The sequence below is a fragment of the Hordeum vulgare genome, chromosome 4H (assembly GCF_904849725.1).
Source record: "Hordeum vulgare subsp. vulgare chromosome 4H, MorexV3_pseudomolecules_assembly, whole genome shotgun sequence".
Lineage (NCBI taxonomy): Eukaryota > Viridiplantae > Streptophyta > Magnoliopsida > Poales > Poaceae > Hordeum > Hordeum vulgare.
In genome coordinates, this window is record NC_058521.1 from 105673657 (window position 1) to 105699375 (window position 25719).

The 25719-nt window shown below is 42.9% G+C and overlaps 1 protein-coding gene across 1 annotated transcript; it reads left to right on the plus strand.

Moving 5' to 3' along the window:
* Positions 1–439: 439 nt before the first annotated feature.
* LOC123446213 (lysosomal Pro-X carboxypeptidase-like) lies at positions 440–3562 on the plus strand. Its single transcript, XM_045122888.1, has 9 exons — positions 440–972; positions 1110–1296; positions 1600–1733; positions 1894–2006; positions 2109–2229; positions 2322–2636; positions 2818–2897; positions 3011–3060; positions 3198–3562. Exons 1-9 carry the CDS (start codon positions 571–573, stop codon positions 3329–3331), a joined length of 1536 nt encoding a protein of 511 aa, XP_044978823.1. The 5' UTR covers positions 440–570; the 3' UTR covers positions 3332–3562.
* Positions 3563–25719: the final 22157 nt, after the last annotated feature.

Here is a 25719-nt window from a genome sequence, read left to right on the forward strand (position 1 = left end):
TTGAGCCACCAACCGGGACTAAAGAGGTATACCAACGGTCGCCACCACTACGGCAAGCCACGTGTTAGTCCTTTAGTCCCGGGTTGAGCCACCACTACTGCCCACCGCGTAGCCCTTTAGTCTCGGTTTGGAACACGAACCGGGACTAAAGGCTGCTTACGGGCCGGGACTAAAGCCTCGAGGGAGGCATTGAGAATTGAAGCGACGTGGCCGGACCTTTATTCCCGATCCAGAGGCTAGTCCCGGCCAAAAGCCCGTTTTCCACTGGTGGTCTCTAGCCCAACGAACTCTTTTAGAGAGCTGGCATCGGATTTCCGCTGTGACTCTTAATGACAGAGAACATTGTATACTTCTGTAGCCGCGTTATCACGTCCACGTTATATTATATCTTAGCCCTAGTCTCACGGAGTCACGGTTGCTGGCTAGGTTGTAGCTGAGTTGGTTGAAAATTAGTTACTTTTTGCATGATTGTGATATATACTGTTGTAATCGACTAATCGATCAAGATATATATGCGTGCTGCATATCGAACAACTGTTCTACAAATTCCATCGCTGACGAACTTCGATCATGGAGAGACACATCATCGTCCTCCTATCCCTACTTCTCTGCCTCATCCTCTCGTGCCATGTATCCGCCGCCGGCGCCACCGCCAAGCGACGGTACTCGTCGCCGCTGTCGCGTCGCCATCGTGTGATCACGGCGGAGGCAGCGCCGGCCACGAGGGTGCCGGCTATGGTGCGCTATGAGACGCGGTACTACACACAGCGGCTGGACCACTTCAACGCGGCGCCGGTGAGCTACAGCACGTTCCCGCAGCGCTACCTGGTGAACGGTACGTACTGGGGCGGCAAGACGGCGCCGGTGTTCGTGTACGCCGGTAACGAAGGCAGCATCGAGCTCTTCACCAACAACACTGGCTTCATGTGGGAGCTCGCGCCCCGCTTCCGCGCCATGCTCGTCTTCATCGAGGTAAATCATACTACATCCGTCGATGATTTTCTTCGGATCATGATGCACGATTATATAAGATTGAGATGCTGCGTCCCGCGTGCATGATTGTTGATGTGTGTGTGTTTTTTTTTTATGTGTCTCTGCGATGCATGCAGCATCGGTACTACGGGCGGTCGGTACCGTTCGGGAGCGAGGAGGCAGCATTCAAGAACGCGAGCACGATGGGGTACCTGTCGACGACGCAGGCTGTCGCCGACTTCGCCACGCTCGTCCAAAGCCTCAAGGCCAACCTCAGCGCACCGGCCGCCCCCGTCGTCGTCTTTGGCGGCTCCTACGGCGGCAGTAAGTATACTAATTGCATCACCATTGACCAAGTACCGTGCATGTGCATGCAAGACCTAAACCCTTAAGGATGTCTTTTTTAGTTATTTTTTCGAACGGAAAGGATCTTAGTTTGTTACTTCAGCGTTATTTTCGCAAATAGCCTTTTTTTTTCTTTACTAGTTGTTGTACCTAAACAAAAAATCGATAGCATCCGTAGGACAGAAAAATAAGTGGTTGCAGTGTCATTGTGTCAATGATCGCCTCATGGATTTTTACAAAATTGTATATGCATTCCTGACGCTGAACTCTACGGATGGACAGTGCTGGCGGCGTGGATGAGGATGAAATACCCGCACGTGGTCATTGGCGCTGTCGCGTCGTCGGCACCAATCCTCGGCTTCTACGGCATGGCCGACCCCTACGCCTTCTACGACATCATCTCGAACGATTTCAAGGTGATAACCTGCAACTCATAAATTTAGGATATATATATATATATATATATATATATATATATATATATATATATATATATATATATATGCAGAATCTCGTAGCCCTCATTTTGTATTTCGCTGGTAACGTTATATGATCATCATGATTTGCATGTATTAGAGCGAGAGCAAGAATTGCCACGACGTACTCATGAACTCGTGGAAAGAGCTGGACAACGCGCTCTCCAATGACGCCGGCCGGGCGCAACTCAACAGAACGTTCAAGATGTGCCGGTACGCGTTGCATGCATGCATGCTCTCCTAGAGACGCGGGATGATCATCGCTGGTTTCTTCGATCGATCGGCTGACGAATCTATCTGTACGGGCGCATGCAGAGGTAGTACAGTGGAAGCGATACCGGATATGCTCGACACCGCCATCGTCTACTCCGCCATGACGGACTACCCGACGGAGTCCGGCTTCCTCACCCACCTTCCGGCCTATCCCGTCAAAGAGGTTCGTGGTTATACGTACCTCTCTCTTCAACTTTTCATGTCGTCGTACGTTTTGGATTTGATTGATTGCTTGATTTGGTCCTCCTCATTCAGATCTGCCGCGCGATCGACCACCCCAAGTCGGGTAAGGACACCTTCTCGAGGATCAAGGACGCCCTGACGGTCTACTACAACTACACCGGCAACGCTCATTGCTTCGGCGACGCCAGCGAGGACGACCCCTACGGCATGTTCAACGGCTGGGACTGGCAGGCATGCACGGAGATGATCCTCATGAGCTACGGCGTCCGCAACCGCAGCGTCCTCCCGCCGGAGCCCTTCAACTTCACAAAGCTCCTGGACGGCTGCCGCGCCTCCACCGGCCTTCCGCCGCGGCCATACTGGATTCCCACAGAGTTCGGAGGATTCGTAAGTATACTGTACTGTAGTAATAGCTTGTTTTGGGCAGCTGGGTTCTCTCCAAATTGGTCTCAATATTTTTATTTTGAAATATTGGGCTTAATAAAGGCAGATTTTGGGCTGAAAATACATAGGCCGGATCCAGTTACTAACTTTGTTTTCCCCCTAAAAAAACTACTTTCTGTTTCAGGATATTGCGAATGTTTTGAAGAGGTCAGCTAGCAACATCATCTTCTTCAACGGGCTCCGGGATCCATGGAGCAGTGGCGGGTAATTACAATATTTAATGTAGATATGTAGAGATGAATTTCACTAATTGAGTTTATCACAGCTGGTCCATTTTAAAGCCTTGACAATTTGTATTTGTTGGACATACTGCACAGTGTACTGAAGGACATCTCCAGAAGCATCCTTGCACTGGTTGAGCCAAAAGGTTTGTCATCTTACCATAAACTAATTTGAGTCTTCATTTTCTCATGGACTGAACATAATGGAAATTGTTTTTTTAACTTTATCATTTATCTTCAAATCGTTTTATCTTCCGCTAATGCTATTGGAATTGTTGGTCAGGTTCACATCACGTAGACTTGAGATTCTCCAGCAAGGATGACCCTCATTGGCTTAAGCAGGTGAGGGAAAAGGAGACCAGAATTATAGCGCATTGGCTCAATCAATACTACAAAGATGAAGCCATAAAGTCCTAGGTGCACATGCATGCCTTGTGTAAAAAGGGAATTTATGTTGTGTTATCCTTTTTTTCATTATATTTGTTTTATGTTATTATTAAGGACAAACTAATAACATATTTAGATCATCTCTTCAAGCATATGTATCCTAGCTTATATTAGAATAACAATAGGAACTTGCGCGTTGGTCGTGATTCTGTGTATGTGTATGTCCGATGTGATGAGCCACGCACCAAGGAGATTGAAGTTCCTGCAAGGTCTAATAAAAATATATGATACGAATTTGTTATGACCTGTTAGAGAACCAAATGGTGGTTGATGATTAGGAGGCAGTAGTACCCTCGACTCACCAGGGATCAAACTCCGTGTTGGACGCTTTGGTGTCTTATATATAAATGCGGATATTCTTTCAATCGAAAGTGACAGTTTCGTCGATAGCGATGTATGTGTCGTAACTTTGTCAATCTCAATACTCAATGGCTCACTATTTCTGACGTACTCATATGGGTACGATGTGTTTTCAGCGAGATGTATTCGAATACCACCTATCTTCAACTCAGCTTTATGGGAAGAGATGCTAACATAACATGTCATTGTTTTGCTATGTAGGCGAGCCAGAGTAGACGTAAATGTTTGTGCTAAACTACATCCTTCCCTTCCTTGATGCTGAACTTCAGCATGATTGTAATCCTATGATTTAATCAATAAAGCTCTTTGAGTCAAAAAAAAAACTAGGGTGTAGGTACATGCATTCATAGAGGTGAGTATATATAATTGCTTGTGAGTGTCTACGTGATACAATGTGTTTCTCAAAAAAAAACATTTTTAGGCTAAAGCCGCTCCAGTTTATTTAGCAATAACAACGTTTCTAGGAATACAGTTGATATGGGGGGGGGGGGTTGTCGTCGTTTCGTCACAATAGATGACATGGAGTGGCTTATCGAGAGTGGTTGGGACGAGAAGATGTCGTCGGGCTCCAGAAGCGGGATTGAGGACAAGTAGTGTGAGACATACGATGTACACCCTCCGTGGGAGGTAACACACCTAATCCCGCCTGATCTAGTATGTGGTGGGAAAGTGGAACAATGGTGCTCCTTGAGCTATATTTGGGAGGAGGAAGAAGGGGTCTAGCTAGCCCTCTTCGCCTCTTTGGTGCGAGTGTGTAGCTATGTGGCTGAATACAACTGAAGGTGACCAAGCCGAGATGTCTCAACCCCTCTGCATGGGGGGATACCGGGGGGTTTTATAGGCCAACCCCCGGCTTACAATATTCGTGTATACTGGGAGCGGGCCCCGGCTGGCAGCCTCCTGGCTGGTCGCGCTCATTGGTGCGTGCTTTGACACCACCGGGAGAGCGTACCGCACGGCCATCGCACAACCTCGCCCGACCGGAGTAGCCACCGATCAGCGGTACGGCCGCCTCCACTATAGCCACGCTTGGTCGGCGTCATGGAGTAGGTGAGCGCAAGCTGGCTACAGAACCGGCACACTCGGTCATGGCAGACAGTACCCGCGACACTGTTGCCCCGTTCGGGTCGCATCAGCAGGCTGTGTACCCATTCATGTTGTGTCAACAACCCCTGTAGCCTCACGGGCCTCGCCGGGGTCTTGTCTTGTCATAGCTTGTCGCTACGAGCGGATGGGATGGGTGCTAACCCGTCGGCTGCCGCTGTAGCCGGACGGAGGGGCCATGCACCAGCTAGCCTGCCTGTGGTCTGGGGAGCCGGCCAACGTGGGCAGCCGACCATGTGACCAGACGACACAGAGAAGGCAGTCGGGCCCACTGTTTTGGAAGTGGTACCCCCATCGCTTTGGTATACCCTGGGGATATATCCCTAATAGTTGTCCCCGAAGTTGATGGGGGCCGAGGTTCTCGACATAGGTGTGCCAGCGGCTTCGCCCCTTTTCTTGAAAATACGCGTGTAGGTGAAGAATGTCGATCGAACCAGGAAGGCGGGCCGTCGTGCCAGCTGACCCCCAGAGCCGCGCAACATTGCCTTGGTTCTCACATTAGCCAAGGTGCGCCACGCATGGCCCATGGAGGGGGCGGCCCCCACCCCCATGCGCGCGACAGAACGGCGACGCAGGTCTAGCCCGCTAGGCCTCAGTCCACGAGCGGGATCCTTTCCTGGCGAGGACCGACGGTTGGCGTCCTCTCCGCATTCCGCATTCGATGTTGATACGTCTCTATGGTATCTATAATTTTTGATTGTTGCATGCCAATATTCTACAACTTTCATATACTTTTGGCAACATTTTATATTATATTTTGGGACTAACTTACTTATCCAGTGCCCAGTGCGAGTTCCTATTTTTTGAGTGTTTTTTGTTTTGCAGAAATTCCATATCAAACGAAGTCCAAACGGGATAAAAATTTACAAATATTTTCTTTGGAGTATGTGTGAATTTTGGGAGTCGGAATCAACACAAGACGATGCCCGAGGGTCCCACAAGTCAACAGTGCATGACCTGGGGGGCGCCTAGATGGCTTGTGGCCAGCCCTTAAGTCGGTTGATGCTCTCCTTCCGCCGCAAGAAAGATATTTTCCCGATAAAAATCCCCTCAAATTTCAGCCCGATTGGATTTATGGATCTCCGGATATTTAAGAAACGGTGAAGGGTGAGAAAACACAAGCGAAAACAGGAGATAAATAGAGAGAGAGTCCAATATCGGAGGGGCTGCTGCCCTCCGGGAGCCTTGGCGGCCATGGACCAGAGGGAGAACTCTCCTCCCACCTAGGGAGGAGGCCAAGGAAGAAGAAGAAAGAGGGGCGCTCTCTCTCCCTCTCTCTCAGTGGCACCGGAACACCGCCGGGGTAACCGTCGTGACGGAGATCTACACCAACAACTTCGCCGCCATCACCACCAACTCTCTCCCCCTCTATGCAACGGGGTAAAACGACTGTTCCCTATTGTAATATCTACTTAAACATGGTTCTTAATGCTATGTATTATTACCCAATGATGTGTGGCTATCCTATGATGTTTGAGTAGATTTATTTTATCCTACAAGTTAATTGTGATATGATGTTATTGATATGAGTTGTGTGTTGATATGGTGCTATCCTAAGGTGCCTTCCGTGAGGTGGACACATGAAGGGTTCATGCTGGAGGGTTTGCAATATGTTCATGATTCACTTATAGTGGGTGGCTAGAGTGACAGAAGCTCTTACACCCGAATAAGGGAGTTGTGTGTGTATGGGAGTAAAGAGGATTTGATGTTTAATGCTATGGTTGGGTTTACCTCAATGATTTTTGGTAGTTGTGGATGCTTGCTAGAGGTCCAGTCATAAGTGCATATGATCCAATTACGGAAAGTGTGTTAGCATATGCCTCTCGCTCGTTGCATATGATAAGTATCTATCATATTATATTCAATTGCCTATGGACAATCTTTCTCTTGTGACACACAAAAAGTTTTCTACTAAACAACTTACTTATTAATCTTTATTAAAATAGTACCTAACTCTTATTTCCATGTTCTTTTTTACCTTCCAAACCTACCTATTACACGTACTAAGTACTTCTAGTTCGTTCCCGCAAAATAGCTTCATACTTGTTGTAGGTAAAGTAAGCATTAGCATGCGTAGAGTTGTATCGGTGGTTAATAGAACTTGAGAGAATATTAATTCTACCTTTAGCTCCTCGTTGGGTTCGACACTCTTATTATCGAAAAAGGCTACAAACGATCCCCTACACTTGTGGGTTATCAATCGTGCCCATGCGCCACAAGCCACGATGAGGCGTGGGCGCAATTAATCCCCACGCCCCCACGTCTTCCCTACCCTTTAAATAGGAGGGGAGGAGGAGAGGATGAGGGAGTTAGCACTCGCCCTCCCACTCTTGTCTTATTCCTCGCATTGCACCCTAGACGACATTCTATCACCTCCTCTTCCTCCTTGCGCCCGCGGTGCTTGTCGCCACCTCTCCTCCCTATGTGCTCCCTCAGCGTTGGCAGCCGAAGACTCGATGGGTACTGTCGTGACCCTTCTCCACACCGTACTCATCTCATTGTGCCGGCTGAGCCAGAAGATGGTCGGACCTCCCCACGTTTGTTGGGAGGGATCCTCCGTCACGCTGGAGGACATCGAGAGCCTCCGTCACTCCGGGATGATCCCAGTAACGGATGGTGTCACCGTCCGGGCCCCGACGCCGAGCAGGTACTACAACCCGATGAGGGGGAATTTGTCGTCTTCGCCTTACACATCTTCGAGGTTTCGGCCTTCCGGCAAGCACGTTCTTCCGCCTCTTTCTTGAAACCTTTGGGCTCCAGCCGCACCATCTCGGGCCCAATTCTATCTTGCAGATCTCTGGCTTCATAGCTTTGTGCGAAGGAAACCTCGGAATTCTGCCCTTCCCCGAGCTTTGGAGGAAATTGTTCTTCCTCAAGGGGCAGCAGAACGACACCATGTCGTATGCTTGCGTAGGGGCGGTGGTGTTCATGTGTGCGGGGGGGGGGGGGGGGTACTACCCACACCTCACTCTTATTGATTCTGTCAAGATGTGCTAGAAGTCGCTCTTCTACGCGAAGAACGTCGACCCGACCCTGGACTGCATCCAGCTGCCGGACTTCACTGACATGCCTACGATCGATACCAACTGGACGATGAATAGAGACATAACGAACTCAGCCGGATGCTTGGCTGGATGCAGGATTTGAGAGCCAGTGAGAGGCTGGTTTCCATGGAACTGGTGACAACCTCCATCTACCGTTGGGTGTCGCCACTGCAGGACCGGCCAGATAGGATGTGCGGGATGGGGGGGGGGTTGATAACCCACAAGTGTAGAAGGTCATTTGTTGCCTTTTTTGATAAGTAAGTGTGTCGAGCCCAACGAGGAGCTAAAGGTAGAATTAATATTCTCGCAAGTTCTATCGACCACCGATACAACTCTATGCATGCTAACTCTTACTTTACCTAAAACAAGTATGAAACTACTTTGCAGGAAGGAAACTAGAAATACTCAGTTGGTGTAATAGATAGGTTTGCAAGGTAAAAAAGAACAAGTAAATAAAAGTTAGGGTCTGTTTAGATAAAGATTAATTAAGTTAGTTGTTTAGTAGAAAGTTTTTTTGCGTAATGCAAGAGAAAGATTGTTCATAGGCAATTGAATATAACATGATAGATAATTGTCACATGCAATGAGGGAGAGGCATACACTAACATACTTTTCATACTTGGATCATATGCACTTATGATTGGATATCTACCATGCATCCGCAACTAATAGTAATCATTTAGGTAAAACCAGCCATAGCATTAAATATCAAGTCATCTTTACTCCCATACGCAAACAATCCCCTTAATCTCGTGTAAGCTTCTGTCAATCTAGTCACCCACTATAAGCGAGTCATGAACATATTGCAAACCCTCTAGCGGGATTCCTTCATGTGTGCGCGGCATGTAGGGCACCTTAATTTGGAGAGCACCATATCAACATAGAAATCATATCAATGAGATGATACCACAATTAACCCATAGGACAAAAGAAATCTACTCAAACATCATAGGACAACCACACATCATTGGATAATAATATATAGCATTAAGCACCACGTTCAAGTAGATATTACAGTAGGGAAGAGAGGTTTTAAACCGCTGCATAGAGGAGGAGAGAGTTGGTGGTGACAACGACTAAGTTGTTGGTGTAGATTTTCGTCACGATGGGGTCCCGAGCGGTGCTCCGGCACCACCGGGAGAGAGGGGGAGATAAGCCTTCTTATTATTCTTCCTCCTTGGTCTCCACCCTATATGAGAGGAGAGTTTCTCCTATGTTCCATGGTTGCCATGGCTCCAAGAGGGCATGAGCCCCTCAGAGATTGGATCCCTCTCTCTGTTTCTCTGCTGTTTTCACTACTGTTTTCTGGGCCTTCACCGTTATTTAAACAACTGAAGATCCGCAACTCCGATCGGGTTAAAATTTTGAGGGGATTTTTATCGAAAACATATCTTCCTTGTCGCGAAAGAAGGGTCCCAACAAACTTATGGGGTGACCACGAGTAACAGGGCGCGACCGCGCCCTGTTGCGTGGGGTTCCCCTCGGGCATCGTATTGCGTTGATTCTTCTTCCAAAAATTCACATATATTCCCAATAAAATATTCGTACATTTTTATCACGTTTGGTACCCGTTTGTTATGAGTTTTATGTTAAACAAAAAACATAAAAACAACACGAATTGGCACTGGGCACTGGATAAGTATGTTAGTCTCGAATATAATATAAAATATTGCCAAAAGTATATGAAAGTTGCAGAATATTGGCATGAAACAATCAAAAAAATATAGATACGAGGAAACATATTAGCATCCCCAAGCTTAATTCCTGCTCTTCCTCGAGTAGGTAAATGATAAAATATAATTTTTAATGTGGAATGCTACCTAACATAATCTTTTGAACAAATGTCTAATCATGGCATGAATATTAAGATACAAGTGATTCAAGTCAATCGTCTATCATTTGACAAAAATACATCCATACAGGGGTTAACAAACAAACAATCATGTCCTTTCAAAATAACAATGCTAAAGAACGCTATCCCTACAAAATCATATAGCCTGTCATGCTTGGTCTTCCTAGCATAAAGTATAAATCATGAGCACCTAAGTGTCAAACCAAGCAATTGGATCGTACTTCTTAATGCATTTTACCTTTTTATTACTTAGTCAATACATGAGCGTGAATAATGGACATAGCATATAGGTGGAATAGAGTATGGTGGTAGGTTTATAAGGACTAAAAGTGGAGAAGAAAGTCTCGCATCAACTAGACGCAACAAAGGGCTATGGAGATGCCCATGAATAGATATCAATGCGAGGAGTAGGGTTTGCCATGCAAAAGATGCACTAGAGCTATAAGTGTATGAAATCTCGACCGAAGCTAAGTGGGTGTGCATCCAACTTTCTTGCTCATGAAGACCTCGAGCATTTGAGGAAGCCCGTTATTGGAATATAAAAGCCAAGTTCTATAATGAAAAATTCCCACTAGCATGTGAAAGTGACAAAGCAAGAGACTCTCTATATGAAAATCATGGTGCCACTTTTAGGCACAAGTGTGTCAAAAGAGGTAGTACCATCGCCCCTTCTCTCTATTCTCTCATTTTATTTATTTATTTATTCTTTTTCTCCCTTTCTTAATTTTTTTATTTCTTTCTTTCCCCTCTTTTTTTCTTTTTCTTCTCCTTTTTTATTCTTCATCTCGAGTCTCATCCCGACTTGTGGGGGAATCGATATAATAACTCAATGGTGATATGATATGAATCTATATTAATGCATGTGGCAGTGTAGAAGGATGTGCAATGAACTAGCATAGCAAAGATATCAAAAAACGGACAAGCCATGGAAATATCATGCTATCTATCTTACGATCATGCAAAGCAATATGATAATGAATTATCAGGTCATGTATATGATGAAGATGGAAGTTGCATGGCAATATATCTCGCAATGGCTATGGAAATGCCATGATAGGTAGGCATGGTGGCTGTTTTGAGGAATATATAAGGTGGCTTATATGCAACAAAGCGTATCATGTCAAGAGGTTTGGATGCACCAGTGAAGTTTGCACCGATCCTCGAGGTGAGAATGGATGATGCACGGTACCGAAGAGGCTAGCAAATATGAGGTGGTGAGAGTGCGTACATCCATGGATTCACATTAGTTATAAATAACTCACATACTTATTCCAAAGTTTTATTATCTCTCTCGAAGAAAAGTACTTCTTGCATGGTCCTAGGGAGGAGGTTGGGAGGAGTTAACTACCCCCCCCCTATTATAACGGCACAAAGAATTTCAATCAAGGATAAATTACGCTCCAACTTCATCGCATAACTAGAGACTATACGTGCATGCTTTGGGAATCACAAACCTTAACATCAATATTTTTACTAGACCTCAATCATTCACTAGTACCCCCACATATTACCATCTTAATATCGCAAAACTGTTGCAGGGAATCAAACATATCATATTCAGTGATCTACAAGTTTTATGTAGGATTTTATGACTAACCATGTAAATTACCAATTCCTGTTGACTCTCTAAATGAAGCATGAGAGTTTATTTGTTTCTAAAAAAGACCACACTCTAATAAATATAAGTTAATCAAAAGAGCATTCTACAAATAATAGTTTTCTATATGTAGAGAAACAGGCATCTAACTTCAAATTATATAAGTGAAGCACATGAAGCATTCTTTAAAGCCATACTCAAAAGACATAAGTGAAGTGCAAAGAGAATTATATAAATCAACCATGGAATTTCCCATATGAGCATGGTGAATTTCTAAAAGGAAAATAAAAGGCACAGGATGCTCCAAGCATTTACGAGTATCATGTGAACAAAACAAAATCAAGACATACCGATAATTGTTGAAGAAGAAAGATGGGATGCCTTCCGGGGCATCCCCAAGCTTCGATGCTTGAGTCTTCTTGAATATTTAGTTGGGATGCCTTGGCCATCCCCAAGGTTGAACTCTTGGCTCTCCTTATTCTTCTCATATTGATACCTCCTTGATCTTCGAACACTTCATCCACACAAAACATAATAGAACTTTCATTAGAAAGATTAGTACATATAACATCAAATCCCATCATCTATTGCCATGACATTATTGTACAATTATAATATAACATTACCTAATATATGCTATCACAATTATATGGCTACCAAGTCAATGGGGCTTGATGACCCACAAGTATAGGGGATCAATCGTAGTCCTTTCGATAAGTAAGAGTGTCGAACCCAACGAGGAGCACAAGGCTCTGATAAACGGATTTCAGCAAGGTAATAACTGCAAGCACTAAAAGTAGCGGTAACAAGTGATCGTGTAGCGAGGTGAAACGTAGCAAGCAAAAAGTAACAAGTAACAAGTAGTAGAACGGTGCAGCAAGTGGCCCAATCCCTTTTGCAGCAAGGGACAAGCCTGAACAAAGTCTTATAGGAGGAAAAATGCTCCCGAGGACACACGGGAATTTCTGTCATGCTAGTTTCATCATGTTCATATGTTTCGCGTTCGTTACTTTGATAGTTTGATATGTGGGTGGACCGGCGCTTGGGTACTTCCCTTACTTGGACAATCATCCCACTTATGATTAACCTCTCTCGCAAGCATCCGCAACTACAAAAGAAGAATTAAGACAAAGTCTAACCATAGCATTAAACTAGTGGATCCAAATCAGCCCCTCATGAAGCAACGCATAGACTGGGGTTTAAGCTTCTGTCACTCCAGCAACCCATCATCTACTTACTACTCCCCAATGCCTTCCTATAGGCCCAAATATGGTGAAGTGTTATGTAGTCGACGTTCACATAACACCACTAGAGGAAAAATAACATACAACATATCGAACCAATATCAAATTCACATGACTATTATCAGCATGACTTATCCCATGTCCTCAGGAACAAAAGTAACTACCCACAAAGCACAATCATAATCATGATCAGACGTGTAATGAATAGCATCAAGGATCTGAACATAAACTCTTCCACCAAGTAATCCAACTAGCATCAACTACAAAGAGTAATCAACACTACTAGCAACCTTACAAGTACCAATCGGAGTCGTGAGACGGAGATTGATTACAAAAGATGAAGTAGGGATTGGAGAGGAGATGGTGGTTATGAAGATGTTGATGAAGATGCCTCCCCTCCGACAAGAGGAGTGTTGGTGATGGCGACGGCGACGATTTCCCCCTCCGGGAGGGAAGTTTCCCAGGCAGGATCGTCCCGGCGGAGCTCTAGATTGGATCTGCTCAAGTTCCGCCTCGTGGCGGCGGCGAAACCACGAAAAAGCTCCCGATTGATTTTTTCTGGACCAAAACCCTTCGTATAGAAAAAGAGGGGAGCTAGTGGGCCGTCAGGCAGCCCACAAGCTTGCCCTCCGCCACAAGGGGGGTGGCGGTGGCAGGGCTTGTGGCGCCCTGGTGGCCCCCCTCTGGTACTTCTTTCTTCCAATATTTTTTATATAATCCCAAAAGATTCCACGTAACTTTTCAGGGCATTTGGAGATGTGCAGGATAGTGGACTAAGATTTGCTCCTTTTCCAGTCCAGAATTCTCCCTCTTCAAATAAACCTTGCAAAATAAGAGAGGAAAGGCATAAATATGGTACCACAAGTAATATAACAGCCCATAAAGCAATAAATATCAACATGAAAGCATGATGCAAAATGGACGTATCAACTCCCCCAAGCTTAGACCTCGCTTGTCCTCAAGCGAAAACCAAGTTCCATAAACATGTCCACATGTTTAGGGACGAAGGTGTCGATAAAACATAATATGGACATGAGGGCATCATGATCGCACATAGAACAGCAATACATCATAAAGATTCTTATGGGAAAGTAACAATTCCTTCACAAAGCAAAGCATGAAGCAAAAACCTTATTGAGAAGTAACCAACAATAGTACATAGTCATTGAAGCAATTGCAATTTATGACAACATCAGAAAGAGTCAAATAATAGCTTGCAAGGCAAACCCACATACTCAATCATCTCTTTTGTTTTCCACAATTGTTACAACTCACGTGGTACTCATGGTGTCAAAGTTTCAGCTGGACACAGAGGAAGATAGGGGCTTATAGTTTTGCCTCCCAACGATTTACCTCAAGGGTAAAGTCAACAATAATAAAGCATGAGTACTCAACTCCAAGTTGATATATGAATATAGATCTTTCCCAAGCATGTGACGGTAGCCAAGACAAAGGAAAAAATAGGGAATTGGTGAAGATCACCATGACTCTTACAAGGGTAAAAAATAAAGGTACAAGATAGGCCCTTCGCAGAGGGAAGCAGAGGTTGTCATGTGCTTTTGAGGTTTGAATGCGTGTCCTCTTAGTGCGGAGGAACGTCACTTTATATTGCCTCCCGTGATAAAGAACTTTATTATGCAGTCTGTCGCTTTTATGTCCTCCTCATCACAGGTTCGTACAAAGCTTATTTTCCACACACTAATAGATCATACATATTAGAGAGCATTTTTTATTGCATGCACCGATGACAACTTACTTGAAGGATCTTATTCAATCCATAGGTAGGTATGGTGGACTCTCATGGCAAAGTTGGGTTGAAGGTTTATGGATGCACAAGTAGTATCTCTACTTGGTGCGGGAGTTTTGGCTAATATGAGGTGGAAGCAATCGTCACATGCTAAGGGATCTCTAATCATATAACATTATTTGGAACCAAGCAAACACAATTCATTATGTTGTCTTCATTGTCCAACATCTACTCCCAAGCATGTAATAGTTTGGTGAGTGCTCACAATTGTAAAAAGTGTCTAAGATGATATATTTATATGTGAACCTCTCTTTCCTTATTACTTCTTATTAATTGCAACAATGACTGAGGTCTATGTTGATTTATTCTCAACAAGTTTCAATCATCATACGTGTCATAAGTGAAGTTATCACTTTCCATAAGATCGTCTCATGATCTTTCATGCTATCGTTCTTTTCATACTTTTGATCATGGCACAAAGCAAAGCCCTTGACTAAGATACTCTTTATTGTATAGCTCGTAAGCTCGCATACATCGGGGGAGAGATAAAAGCAAAAGACTCAAACTAAACACTAAAACTTATTCCTCTAAGAGAAGAAATAAAAACTGAAAAGGAAAGAACTAAAACAAAGGTAAAAGCAAAAGATATAAAGGTGATACGATACCAGGGCAACTCCCCCAAGCTTGGCAGAAGCCAAGGGGATTGCCCATACCAATGCTTAGTTGTCTTCCTTTGGTGGTGATGGTGGTGTTGTTGGAGCAGTCTTGAGCTTGTCTAATTTCCACTTGAGCAAAAAGTTCTGCTCTCTTAGATCGTCATTTTCTTCCTCAAGTTTCAACACTCTATGGCAAAGTTCCTGCTTACTCTCCCGCAAGAAACGAGAAGGGATAAACAAGGTCTTAGGCTTCTTCCTATGGTCAGGGAGGCTTGACTTCTTGAACTCCACATGGGTGTTTGCAGGTTGAGGTAGAGGAGCCTCCTCTTCATCGGAACTCGTTTGGTCCTTCCCTTTGGTCTCATAGTCCTCTTCCTCATCAGTGGTCCAGCCATATGGTTCCAAGTCTCCATAGACCTTGGGGTTAGAAAGGTAGTCAGCCACATAGCTCTCCCCCTCTGAATCCTGAGAAGACATCTTGACCTAGATCTGCTGCAGACAACAGGCTCGAAACGAAAATAGAGGAAAACTGCGCGATACGGAGATCAAAACCTTCGGGCGAGTATATATTGATTTTTTCTGGACCAGAAGGAGTGCTTTGCAAGAAAACAGAGTCCGGGAGGCACACGAGGTGCCCAAAAGCCCTCCCTCCGCCACCAGGGGGTTGGGGCGGTGTCCAAGCTTGTGGCCGCCTCGTGCGCTCTCCGGACTGCTTTTTATTTTTCTAATTTTCCAAAAATTCCAAAACGGAGGAAATTTCCTATTGGAATAGCAATGGAGTCCAATTTCTTACCGAAACAGATACCTCTTCGTTTTCAGGGTCTGAAACAGGCTGATAAACATCCCTTATGTACTCCTCTAGAGTTATGACATTGATGATATTGGTCTCAACATTTATGGGAGTACCACAGATGTAATGCTTGATTCTTTGCCCATTTACCACTCTAGGAAAATTTCCTTCCGTGTTATTGATTTTGATGGCACCGGAGTGATATACTTCCTCGATAACATAAGGACCTTCCCATTTAGAGAGAAGCTTGTCCGCAAAGAATCTCAAACGAGAATTGTATAGCAAGACATAATCACCTACATTGAACTCTCGTTTCTGTATTCATTTGTCGTGCCATCTCTTAACCTTTTCCTTGAACAGCTTGGCATTCTCATATGCCTGGGCCCTCTATTCATCTAACGAGCTGATATCAAACAACCGCATCTCACCGGCAAGTTTGAAATCAAAGTCGAGCTCTTTGATTGCCCAATAAGCTTTGTGTTCCAGCTCAAGAGGTAAATGACAAGCCTTACCGTAAACCATTTTATACGGCGACATGCCCATGGGATTCTTATAAGCAGTCCTATAAGCCCATAGTGCATCGTCAAGTTTGCTAGACCAATTCTTTCGAGATCTATTGACGGTCTTTTGTAGGATCAATTTGATCTCCCTATTACTCAACTCCACTTGACCACTAGACTGAGGATGATAAGGAGATGCAACTCTATGGTTGACATCATACTTAGCTAGCATCTTGCGGAAAACACCATGAATGAAGTGTGAACCTCCATCAGTCATCAAATATCTAGGGACTCCAAATCTTGGGAATATGACTTCTTTAAGCATCTTAATAGAGGTGTGGTGATCAGCATTTTTAGTGGGGATAGCTTCTACCCACTTAGTAACGTAATCCACAACAACTAAGATGTGAGTGTACCCATTGGAACTCAGGAAGGGTCCCATATAATCAAAGCCCCAGACATCAAATGGTTCAATGACAAGTGAATAGTTCATAGGCATTTCTTGACGCTTACTGATGTTCCCTATTCTTTGGCATTCGTCACAAGACAAGACAAACTTACGGGCATCGTTGAAGAGAGTGGGCCAATAGAAACCTGATTGCAATACCTTATGGGCAGTTCTATCTCCAGCGTGGTGTCCTCCGTAGGCTTCGGAATGACACTTCTGCAGGATCTGTCCCTGTTCATGTTCAGGTACACAACATCTAATAACACCATCTACTCCCTCCTAATAAAGGTGAGGATCATCCCAAAAGTATTGTCTCAAATCAAAGAAGAACTTCTTCTTTTGCTGATAGGTGAAACTAGGTGGTATGTATTTGGCTACAATATAGTTTGCATAATCGGCATACCACGGTGCACTATGTGATGTGCGGATGACATTTAATTGCTCATCAGGAAAGCTGTCATCAATAGGTAGTGGGTCATCAAGGACATTCTCTAGCCTAGACAAGTTATCTGCTACAGGGTTATTAGAACCCTTTCGGTCAACGACGTGTAAATCAAATTCCTGTAGAAGGAGAACCCATCTGATCAGCCTAGGCTTAGCGTCCTTCTTCTCCATAAGGTACTTAATAGCAGCATGATCAGAGTGAATAGTGACTTTAGAGTCAACTATGTAAGATCTGAACTTTTCACATGCAAACACGACTGCTAAAAACTCCTTTTCTGTAGTGGCATAGTTTCTTTGGGCACTATCTAGAGTTTTACTAGCGTAGTGAATAACATTCAACTTCTTATCAACTCTTTGTCCTAGAACAACACCAACAACATAATCACTAGTATCACACATGATTTCAAAGGGCAAGTTCCAGTCAGGTGGTTGAACAATAGGTGCGGTTATCAAAGCCTTCTTAAGTATTTCGAAGGCTTCCTCACAATCCTCATCAAAAACAAAAGGAACATCCTTCTGCAAGAGGTTGGTAAGAGGCCTAGAAATCTTAGAGAAGTCTTTAATGAACCTTCTATAGAAACCAGCATGACCTAGGAAACTTCATATACCCCTGATATCTGTGGGACAAGGCATTTTCTCAATTGCATCGACCCTAGCCTTATCAACTTCAATGCCTCTTTCATAAATTTTGTGTCCTAAGACGATGCCTTCATTAACCATAAAGTGGCACTTCTCCCAATTCAAGACGAGATTGGTATCTTCGCATCTCTATAAGACTCGATCAAGGTTGCTGAGGCAATCATCAAAGGAAGACCCGTAAATGGAGAAGTCATCCATGAAAACCTCGACAATCTTTTCACAAAGGCAGAGAATATAGCCATCATACATCTTTGAAAGGTGGCAGGTGCATTGCATAAGCCAAAAGGCAAACGTCTATAGGCGAAGGTACCGAAGGGGCAGGTGAAAGTGGTTTTCTCTTGATCATATTGTGCAACAGGTATTTGCGAGAAACCTGAATAACCGTCTAGAAAACGAAGTGTGTGTGTTTTGATAGCCTTTCTAGCATTTGGTCGATAAACGACAAAGGATAATGATCTTTCCTGGTTGCCTTGTTCAGTTTCCGGAAGTCTATCACCATCCTATAGCCGGTAATGATCCTTTGTGGGATTAGTTCATCCTTATCATTAGGAACGACGGTGATACCTCCCTTCTTAGGTACGCAATGTACTGGACTTACCCAATCACTATGAGCAACAGGACAAATGATTCCTGCTTCCAGAAGCTTTAATATTTCTTTTCTAACGACCTCTTTCATCTTAGGATTTAATATCCTTTGATGATCAGCAACTGGTTTAAAGTCAGGATCGGTTTTAATCTTGTGCTGACATAGAGTAGGACTAATACCCTTAAGATCATCAAGAGTATATCCAATAGCACCATGGTGCTTCCTCAGAGTTCTTAGTAACTTCTTCTCTTCGTGCTCTGAGAGGAGAGCACTAATAATAACAGGATATATCTCCTTCTCATCAAGATAGGCATACTTAAGAGTATCAGGCAACTGTTTAAGCTCGAACACAGGATCACCCTTTGGTGGGGGAGGATCCCCAAGCAGTTCAACAGGCAGATTATTCTTGAGAATAGGATATTGTTCTAAGCCAATTTTATCTATCTCATCTCTCTCCTCCATATGCATATCATTTTCATGCTCAAGCAGATATTGCTCTAAAGGATCCGTAGGAGGTACGGCAATAGAGGCAAGAACAATGATTTCATCCCTACCAGACGACTCTTTTTCATGGGGTTGTCTTCCGAACTTGGAGAAGTTAAATTCATGAGACACACCCTCGAAACTAACTGTGACAGTCTGCTTAAGGCAATCAATGTGAGCATTGACAGTGTTGAGAAAGGGTCTACCAAATATGATGGGACAAAAGCTATCTTGCGCAGTACCAAGGATGAGGAAATCAGTACGATACTTCGTTTTACCACACATGACTTCTACGTCTCTCACAATTCCCAGAGGGCAGATAGTGTCTCTCTTAGCTAGCGTAATAGTGACATCAATGGGTTCTAACTCAGCATGTGCAATCTCATCTTTGATTTCATCATATAGAGAACGGGGTATTGCACTAACACTAGCTCCCATATCACATAAACCATGGTATTGATCTCCTATCTTGACAGAAACAACGGGCAAGCCAACTGCAGGTCCGTATTTGTCTTTCACGTGAGGTTTAGCAATTCTAGCGGAGTCCTCACAGAATTTGATAACATGCCCAACTATGTCTTCAGCTAAGAGATCTTTGGTAATAGCAACACTAGGTTCAACTCTAATATCCTCAGGGGGTGCAAGTGGTCTAATGTAACCCCTACGTATCACAGTTGGAGCTTTAGAATAATCCTTTATCCTAGCAGGTATGGTGGTTTCTCAGTGTAAGCACAAGGAACAACAGGATCACTAAAAGCAATGATTTTCTCCTCAACTAGATTGGTTTTGGCTATGTTGCTTTCTACAGGAGGATGATATTTAAACCACTTCTCTTTGGGAAGATCAACATGAGCAGCAAAAGATTCACATAGAGAAGCTACTGTCTCAGAGTCAAGTCCATACTTAGCGCTAAAATCTCTAAAAGTGTTTGTCTCAACAAAAGATTTAACGCAATCAAACTGGAAATTCATACCTGACTCCTTACCTTCCTCCAGCTCCCAATCTTCAGAGTTGCGTTTGATTCTCTCCAATAAATTCCACTTGTGATCAATATCCTTCTTCACAAAAGAACCGGTACAAGAAGTGCAAGCATGGTACGATCTTTGTGAGAAACCCGAGCATAAAAGTTTTGAGTGATGATTTCTCTCGAGAGCTCATGATTGGGGCCTGAATATAGCATTGATTTAAGCCTCCCCCAAGCTTGAGCTATGCTTTCCCTGTCACGAGGCCAAAAGTTACAAATAAAGTTCCGATCACGATGTACTAAATGCATAGGATAGAACTTTTGATGAAATTCCAATTTCAACCGATTGTAGCCCCATGATCCAGTATCATCACATAGCCTATACCATGTCAACACCTTATCCTTCAAAGATAAAGGAAAGACTTTCTTCTTTACCTCATCCTCGGGCAAACCTGCAAGCTTAAATAAATCACAAACTTCATCTACATAGGTTAGACGCAAGTGTGGATGTGAAGATCCATCTCCTGTAAAAGGATTAGCCAGCAGTTTCTCAAGGATACCCGAAGGAATTTTATAAAGATATTTTCAGTAGGTACCTCAGGTCGAGCAACAATTCCTCGTGCTTCCGTTCGTGGTGAAGATACCCCGAACAAACTTCTCAAAGGAACAGTTTCCATAGTGACAAGTGACAATAAATTTCAGCACAATATATAAATGTTTCCTTACCAATTTCCACTTACCAAAGGCGCTTCACTCCCCGGCAACAGCGCCAGAAAAGAGTCTTGATGACCCACAAGTATAGGGGATTTAATCGTAGTCCTTTCGATAAGTAAGAGTGTCGAACCCAACGAGGAGCAGAAGGCTCTGATAAACAAATTTCAGCAAGGTAATAACTGCAAGCACTGAAAGGAGCGGTAACAAGTGATTGTGTAGTGAGGTGAAACGTAGCAAGCAAAAAGTACCAAGTGGACCAATCCCTTTTGCACCAAGGGACAAGCCTGAACAAAGTCTTATAGGAGGAAACACGCTCCCGAGGACACACGGGAATTTCTGTCATGCTAGTTTCATCATGTTCATATGTTTCGCGTTCGTTACTTTGATAGTTTGATATGTGGGTGGACCGGCACTTGGGTACTGCACTTACTTGGACAAGCATCCCACTTATGATTAATGTCTCTCGCAAGCATCCGCAACTACAAAAGAAGAATTAAGACAAAGTCTAACCATAGCATTAAACTAGTGGATCCAAATGACCCCCTCACGAAGGAACACATAGACTGGGGTTTAAGCTTCTGTCACTCCAGCAACCCATCATCTACTTACTACTCCCCAATGCCTTCCTCTAGGCCCAAATATGGTGAAGTGTTATGTAGTCGACGTTCACATAACACCACTAGAGGAAAAACAACATACTGCATATGAAAATACCGAACGAATATCAAATTCACATGACTATTATCAGCATGACTTATCCCATGTCCTCAGGAACAAAAGTAACTACTCACAAAGCATAATCATAATCAGGATCAGAGGTGTAATGAATAGCATCAAGGATCTGAACATAAACTCTTCCACCAAGTAATCCAACTAGCATCAACTACAAAGAGTAATCAACACTACTAGCAACCTTACAAGTACCAATCGGAGTCGTGAGATGGAGATTGATTACAAAGGATGAACTAGGGATTGGAGAGGAGATGGTGCTTATGAAGATGTTGATGAAGATGCCTCCCCTCCAACGAGAGGAGTGTTGGTGATGACGATGGCGACGATTTCCCCCTCCGGGAGGGAAGTTTCCCCGGCAGGATCGTCCTGCCGGAGCTCTAGATTGGATCTGCTCAAGTTCCGCCTCGTGGAGGCGGCGAAACCACGAAAAAGCTCCCGATAGATTTTTTTTCTGGACCAAAACCCTTCATATAGCAAAAGAGGGGAGCTAGTGGGCTGTCAGGCAGCCCACAAGCTTGCCCTCCGCCACCAGGGGGGGTGGCGGTGGCAGGGCTTGTGGAACCCTGGCGGCCCCCCTCTGGTACTTCTTTCTCCCAATATTTTTTATATAATCCCAAAAATTCCACGTAACTTTTCAGGGCATTTGGAGATGTGCAGAATAGTGGACTAAGATTTGCTCCTTTTCCAGTCCAGAATTCCAGCTGCCTGAATTCTCCCTCTTCAAATAAACCTCGCAAAATAAGAGAAAAAGGCATAAATATGGTACCACAAGTAATATAACGTCCCATAAAGTAATAAATATCAACATCAAAGCATGATGCAAAATGGACATATGAGGGCTCAACAAGAACTCCAACATAGGCAGATAAAGCAACTATAACAACAATATGTGGAAAATAGGACAACGTGTAAAGATGCAGATGAAACATATAATTTCATAACTCAGAAAATTCTGAAAAATTAGGACGTCGTAATTTTTTTTCATAATAGTATTGTGTAAAAATTGTAGAATATTTTGTCATATGATTAAAATAGAAAAAATCAAACACTAAAGCCAAAGTTTCTTTTTTACACAACACATATCGAACAAGCAATTTAAACATCCTAAAGGTAAATTTTGACACACTACTTTTATAATAAAGTGTATTTGTACAAGGGTTTTTTTTTGAAAAGTTTCTATAATGAAGTTTCACAAAGTTTCCATGGGCATGAACAAAGTTCAAGGCTAGCCCCCACTTCAACGGTGCTCGTCCTTCTCACTTTCACTATTTTAAACGTTTTAGGTTCCCCACTTCGCTTTTTTGTTTGTAATTATTTGAAAAGCGCACAATAGAATACAATGAGTCTCTAGAACTTTCGGGTTGACTCCCTGGCAGCGCTTTATTTAAAGCCATTAAGCTAGGCATATAGTGCTCAAGTAATTGGTCCACCTGGATCCCAATGGTTTGCAATTAAGTAGTGAGAACAAATTGATATATATCATGTGACTACAAAGTCTAACCCTCTTCCTATGCATTGGCATGTCATAAAAGAACAATTCATTTGGACAAAGTAAAGCCAATGCATAGTATAAACAGTTTCTCGCAATATTATCATATTGGAAACATAGAGTGGTGAAGATTTGGTTCCTCTCATAATAATTGCAAGTAGGAGAAGCAAGCACATACATATTATATTCATCAAAATGATAATGTTTAATGGTAAAACACAACCCATAAATATAATACGTAATAAGTGAAAACTTTTCTGATAAGGTGTAGTTGGGAAAATTAAGAAAGATAATAGGACTATCATGTGTGGGTGCAATAGAAAAAAATTCATGCTTAACATAAGGAGATATAGCAAGTTCATCTTTGTAATCATAATTCATATTGGCATCATGGCTACAAGCATAGCAAGCATCAACTTCATCAAAAAGGGTTATTTAAAATGAACCCAAGGTATCATATCAATCATCATAGCATTCATCCTTCGGTAAGCATGAAGGGTAATTAAACAATGTATGAGTTGAAGAGTTACTCTCATTAGAAGGTGGGCACGAGTAGCTAATTCGTCTTCCTCCTTTTGTTTTTCACTCTCATCATCATCTTTTTCAACTAATGAGCTCAGAGTTTCAGCAATTTCCTCTTCCATAGATTCGTGCAAAATATTAGTCTCTTACAAGGCAGCAGACATTCTCTCAATAAATTAATTAATATCGACATTGTATTCATAAGTCTGAAAACAATATTTAAGTATGGCTAAATTTTTAAGTCTGTAAGCAACATCATCATAGTTATCATACTTTTCAAAGAACAATTCAATTTCATAAGCACCCTTGAAAGCAACAAATTCTTCTATTATTCCACATCATAGTAATCATATATACCACTAATATAAGAATCCAAGGTTTCATTATCATTAAATTAACATTGAAAGGGAAGGTGTAGACCCTTAATCTTACAGTAACAAGTAAAATCAAATCTCAAGCATAAATTCCAAGCATACCAACGGAATACTTTAATTTAATCCTATAAGTGTCTCCCTTTTGAGACAAGTGATAATCCCTAAAGTACTCACGTTGATCCAACATGTCTCCCATTATCAAGTTAAATGGGGATTTATCAAGATTATCAAAGTAGTATTTAATGTTTGTAACAAAACCAACATAGAAGGTTTTCGGAGGTTCCCCATCTCCATGAGTAGCAAGTCCAAATATTTTTTTTTGTCTTTCGTGTTACATATCCATAACTAAAGATATAAAAAATTTAGAGAAGAAAATAAAATTACTCAATGATAAAGCAAACAAGCACACATGAGAATATCTACCGCTACGTTATTACTCCCCGGCAACGATGCCAAAAAAAGGTCTTGATAACCCACAAGTGTAGGGCATTGTTTGTAGCCTTTTTCGATAAGTAGGAGTGTCGAACCCTACAAGGAGCTATAGGTAGAATTAATATTCTCTCGAGTTCTCTCGACTAGCAATACAACTGTACGCACGCTAATGCTTACTTTACCTAGAACAAGTATGAATGTACTTTGCGGGGAGGAAACTAGAAGTACTTAGTAGGTGTAGTAGAAAAGTTTGCAAGGTAAAAAAGAACAAGTAATAAAATTTAGGGGCTGTTTAGATACATATTAATTAAGTTAGTTGTTTACTAGAAAAAAAATTGTGTAACACAAGAGAAAGACTGTCCATAGGAAATTGAATATAACATGATAAATACTTGTCGTATGCAATGAGGGAGAGGCATATGCTAACATACTTTCCGTATTTGGATCATATGCACTTATGATTGCACCTCTAGCAAGCATCACAACTACTAGAAAGCATTAAGGTAAACCCAACCATACCATTAAACATCAAGTCCTCTTTACTCCCATGCGCAAACATTCCCCTTACTCGGGTGTAAGGTTCTACCACTCTAGCCACCCACTATAAGTAAATCATGAACATATTGCAAACCCTCCAACGGGATTCCCTCACGTGTGTGCGACACGTAGGGTACGTGAGGACAACACCATATCAATATAAAACTCATATAAATAACAACATACCACAATTAACCCATAAGAAAAAATAAATCTACTCAAACATCATAGGATGTCCACACATCATTGGATAATAATATATAGCATTAAGCATCGTGTTTAAGTAGGGGCTATAGGAGGGAATAGAGGTTTTGTACCACTGCATAGGTGAAGAGAGAGTTGGTGGTGACGACGACGAAGTTGGTGGTGTAGATCGTCGTCAAGATGGTTGCCCTGGTGATTCTTCGGCGCCATTGGGAGAGAGGGGGAGAGAGCCCCCTCCTTCTTCTTCTTCCTTGGTCTCCACCATAGATGGGAGGAGGTTTATCCTCTCATGCATGGCCTCCATGGCTCTCGGAGGGCAAGAGCCCCTATGAGATTGGATTTCTCTCTGTTTATCTCCTGTTTTTTTCTGCTGTTTTAAGTCCCTTTACCGTTTCTTAAATATCCGGAGAAACATAACTCTGATCACGCTGAAACTTTGAGGGGATTATTGTGAGAAAAATGCCTTTCTTGCAGCGAAAGAAGGGCCCCAACCAACTTAAGGCATGACCAGGAGTTGACAAGGCACGACCAACCCCCTAGCCGTGCCCTATTGCATGGTGGTCCCCACACACATCATATTGCACTGATTCTTCTTCCTAAAATTCACATATATTTCAAAAACATCTTCGTAAATTTTTATCGTGTTCGGACTCTGCTTTATATGGATTTTCTATGAAACAAAACACACACAAAAAACAGGAACTCACACTAGGCACTAGATAAGTAAGTTAGTCCCAAAAATGATATAAAATGTTGCTAAAAGTATATGAGAGTTGTAGAATATGGACATGAAACAATCAAAACTTATAGATACGATGGAGACGTACCAGGGGCCGGCAGGACCCTAGCCGGCTTACCACCTTCGAGGTGTCGTTGGCCTAGGTAGCCATACTAGT

Bases quoted from the DNA above. Each gene is read 5' to 3' on its own strand.
- LOC123446213 (XM_045122888.1), top strand. From the start codon at position 571: ATGGAGAGACACATCATCGTCCTCCTATCCCTACTTCTCTGCCTCATC. The intron at 2,898-3,010 runs GTAATTACAATA...CATACTGCACAG, and splicing joins GATCCATGGAGCAGTGGCGG to TGTACTGAAGGACATCTCCA. The intron at 3,061-3,197 runs GTTTGTCATCTT...ATTGTTGGTCAG, and splicing joins TGCACTGGTTGAGCCAAAAG to GTTCACATCACGTAGACTTG.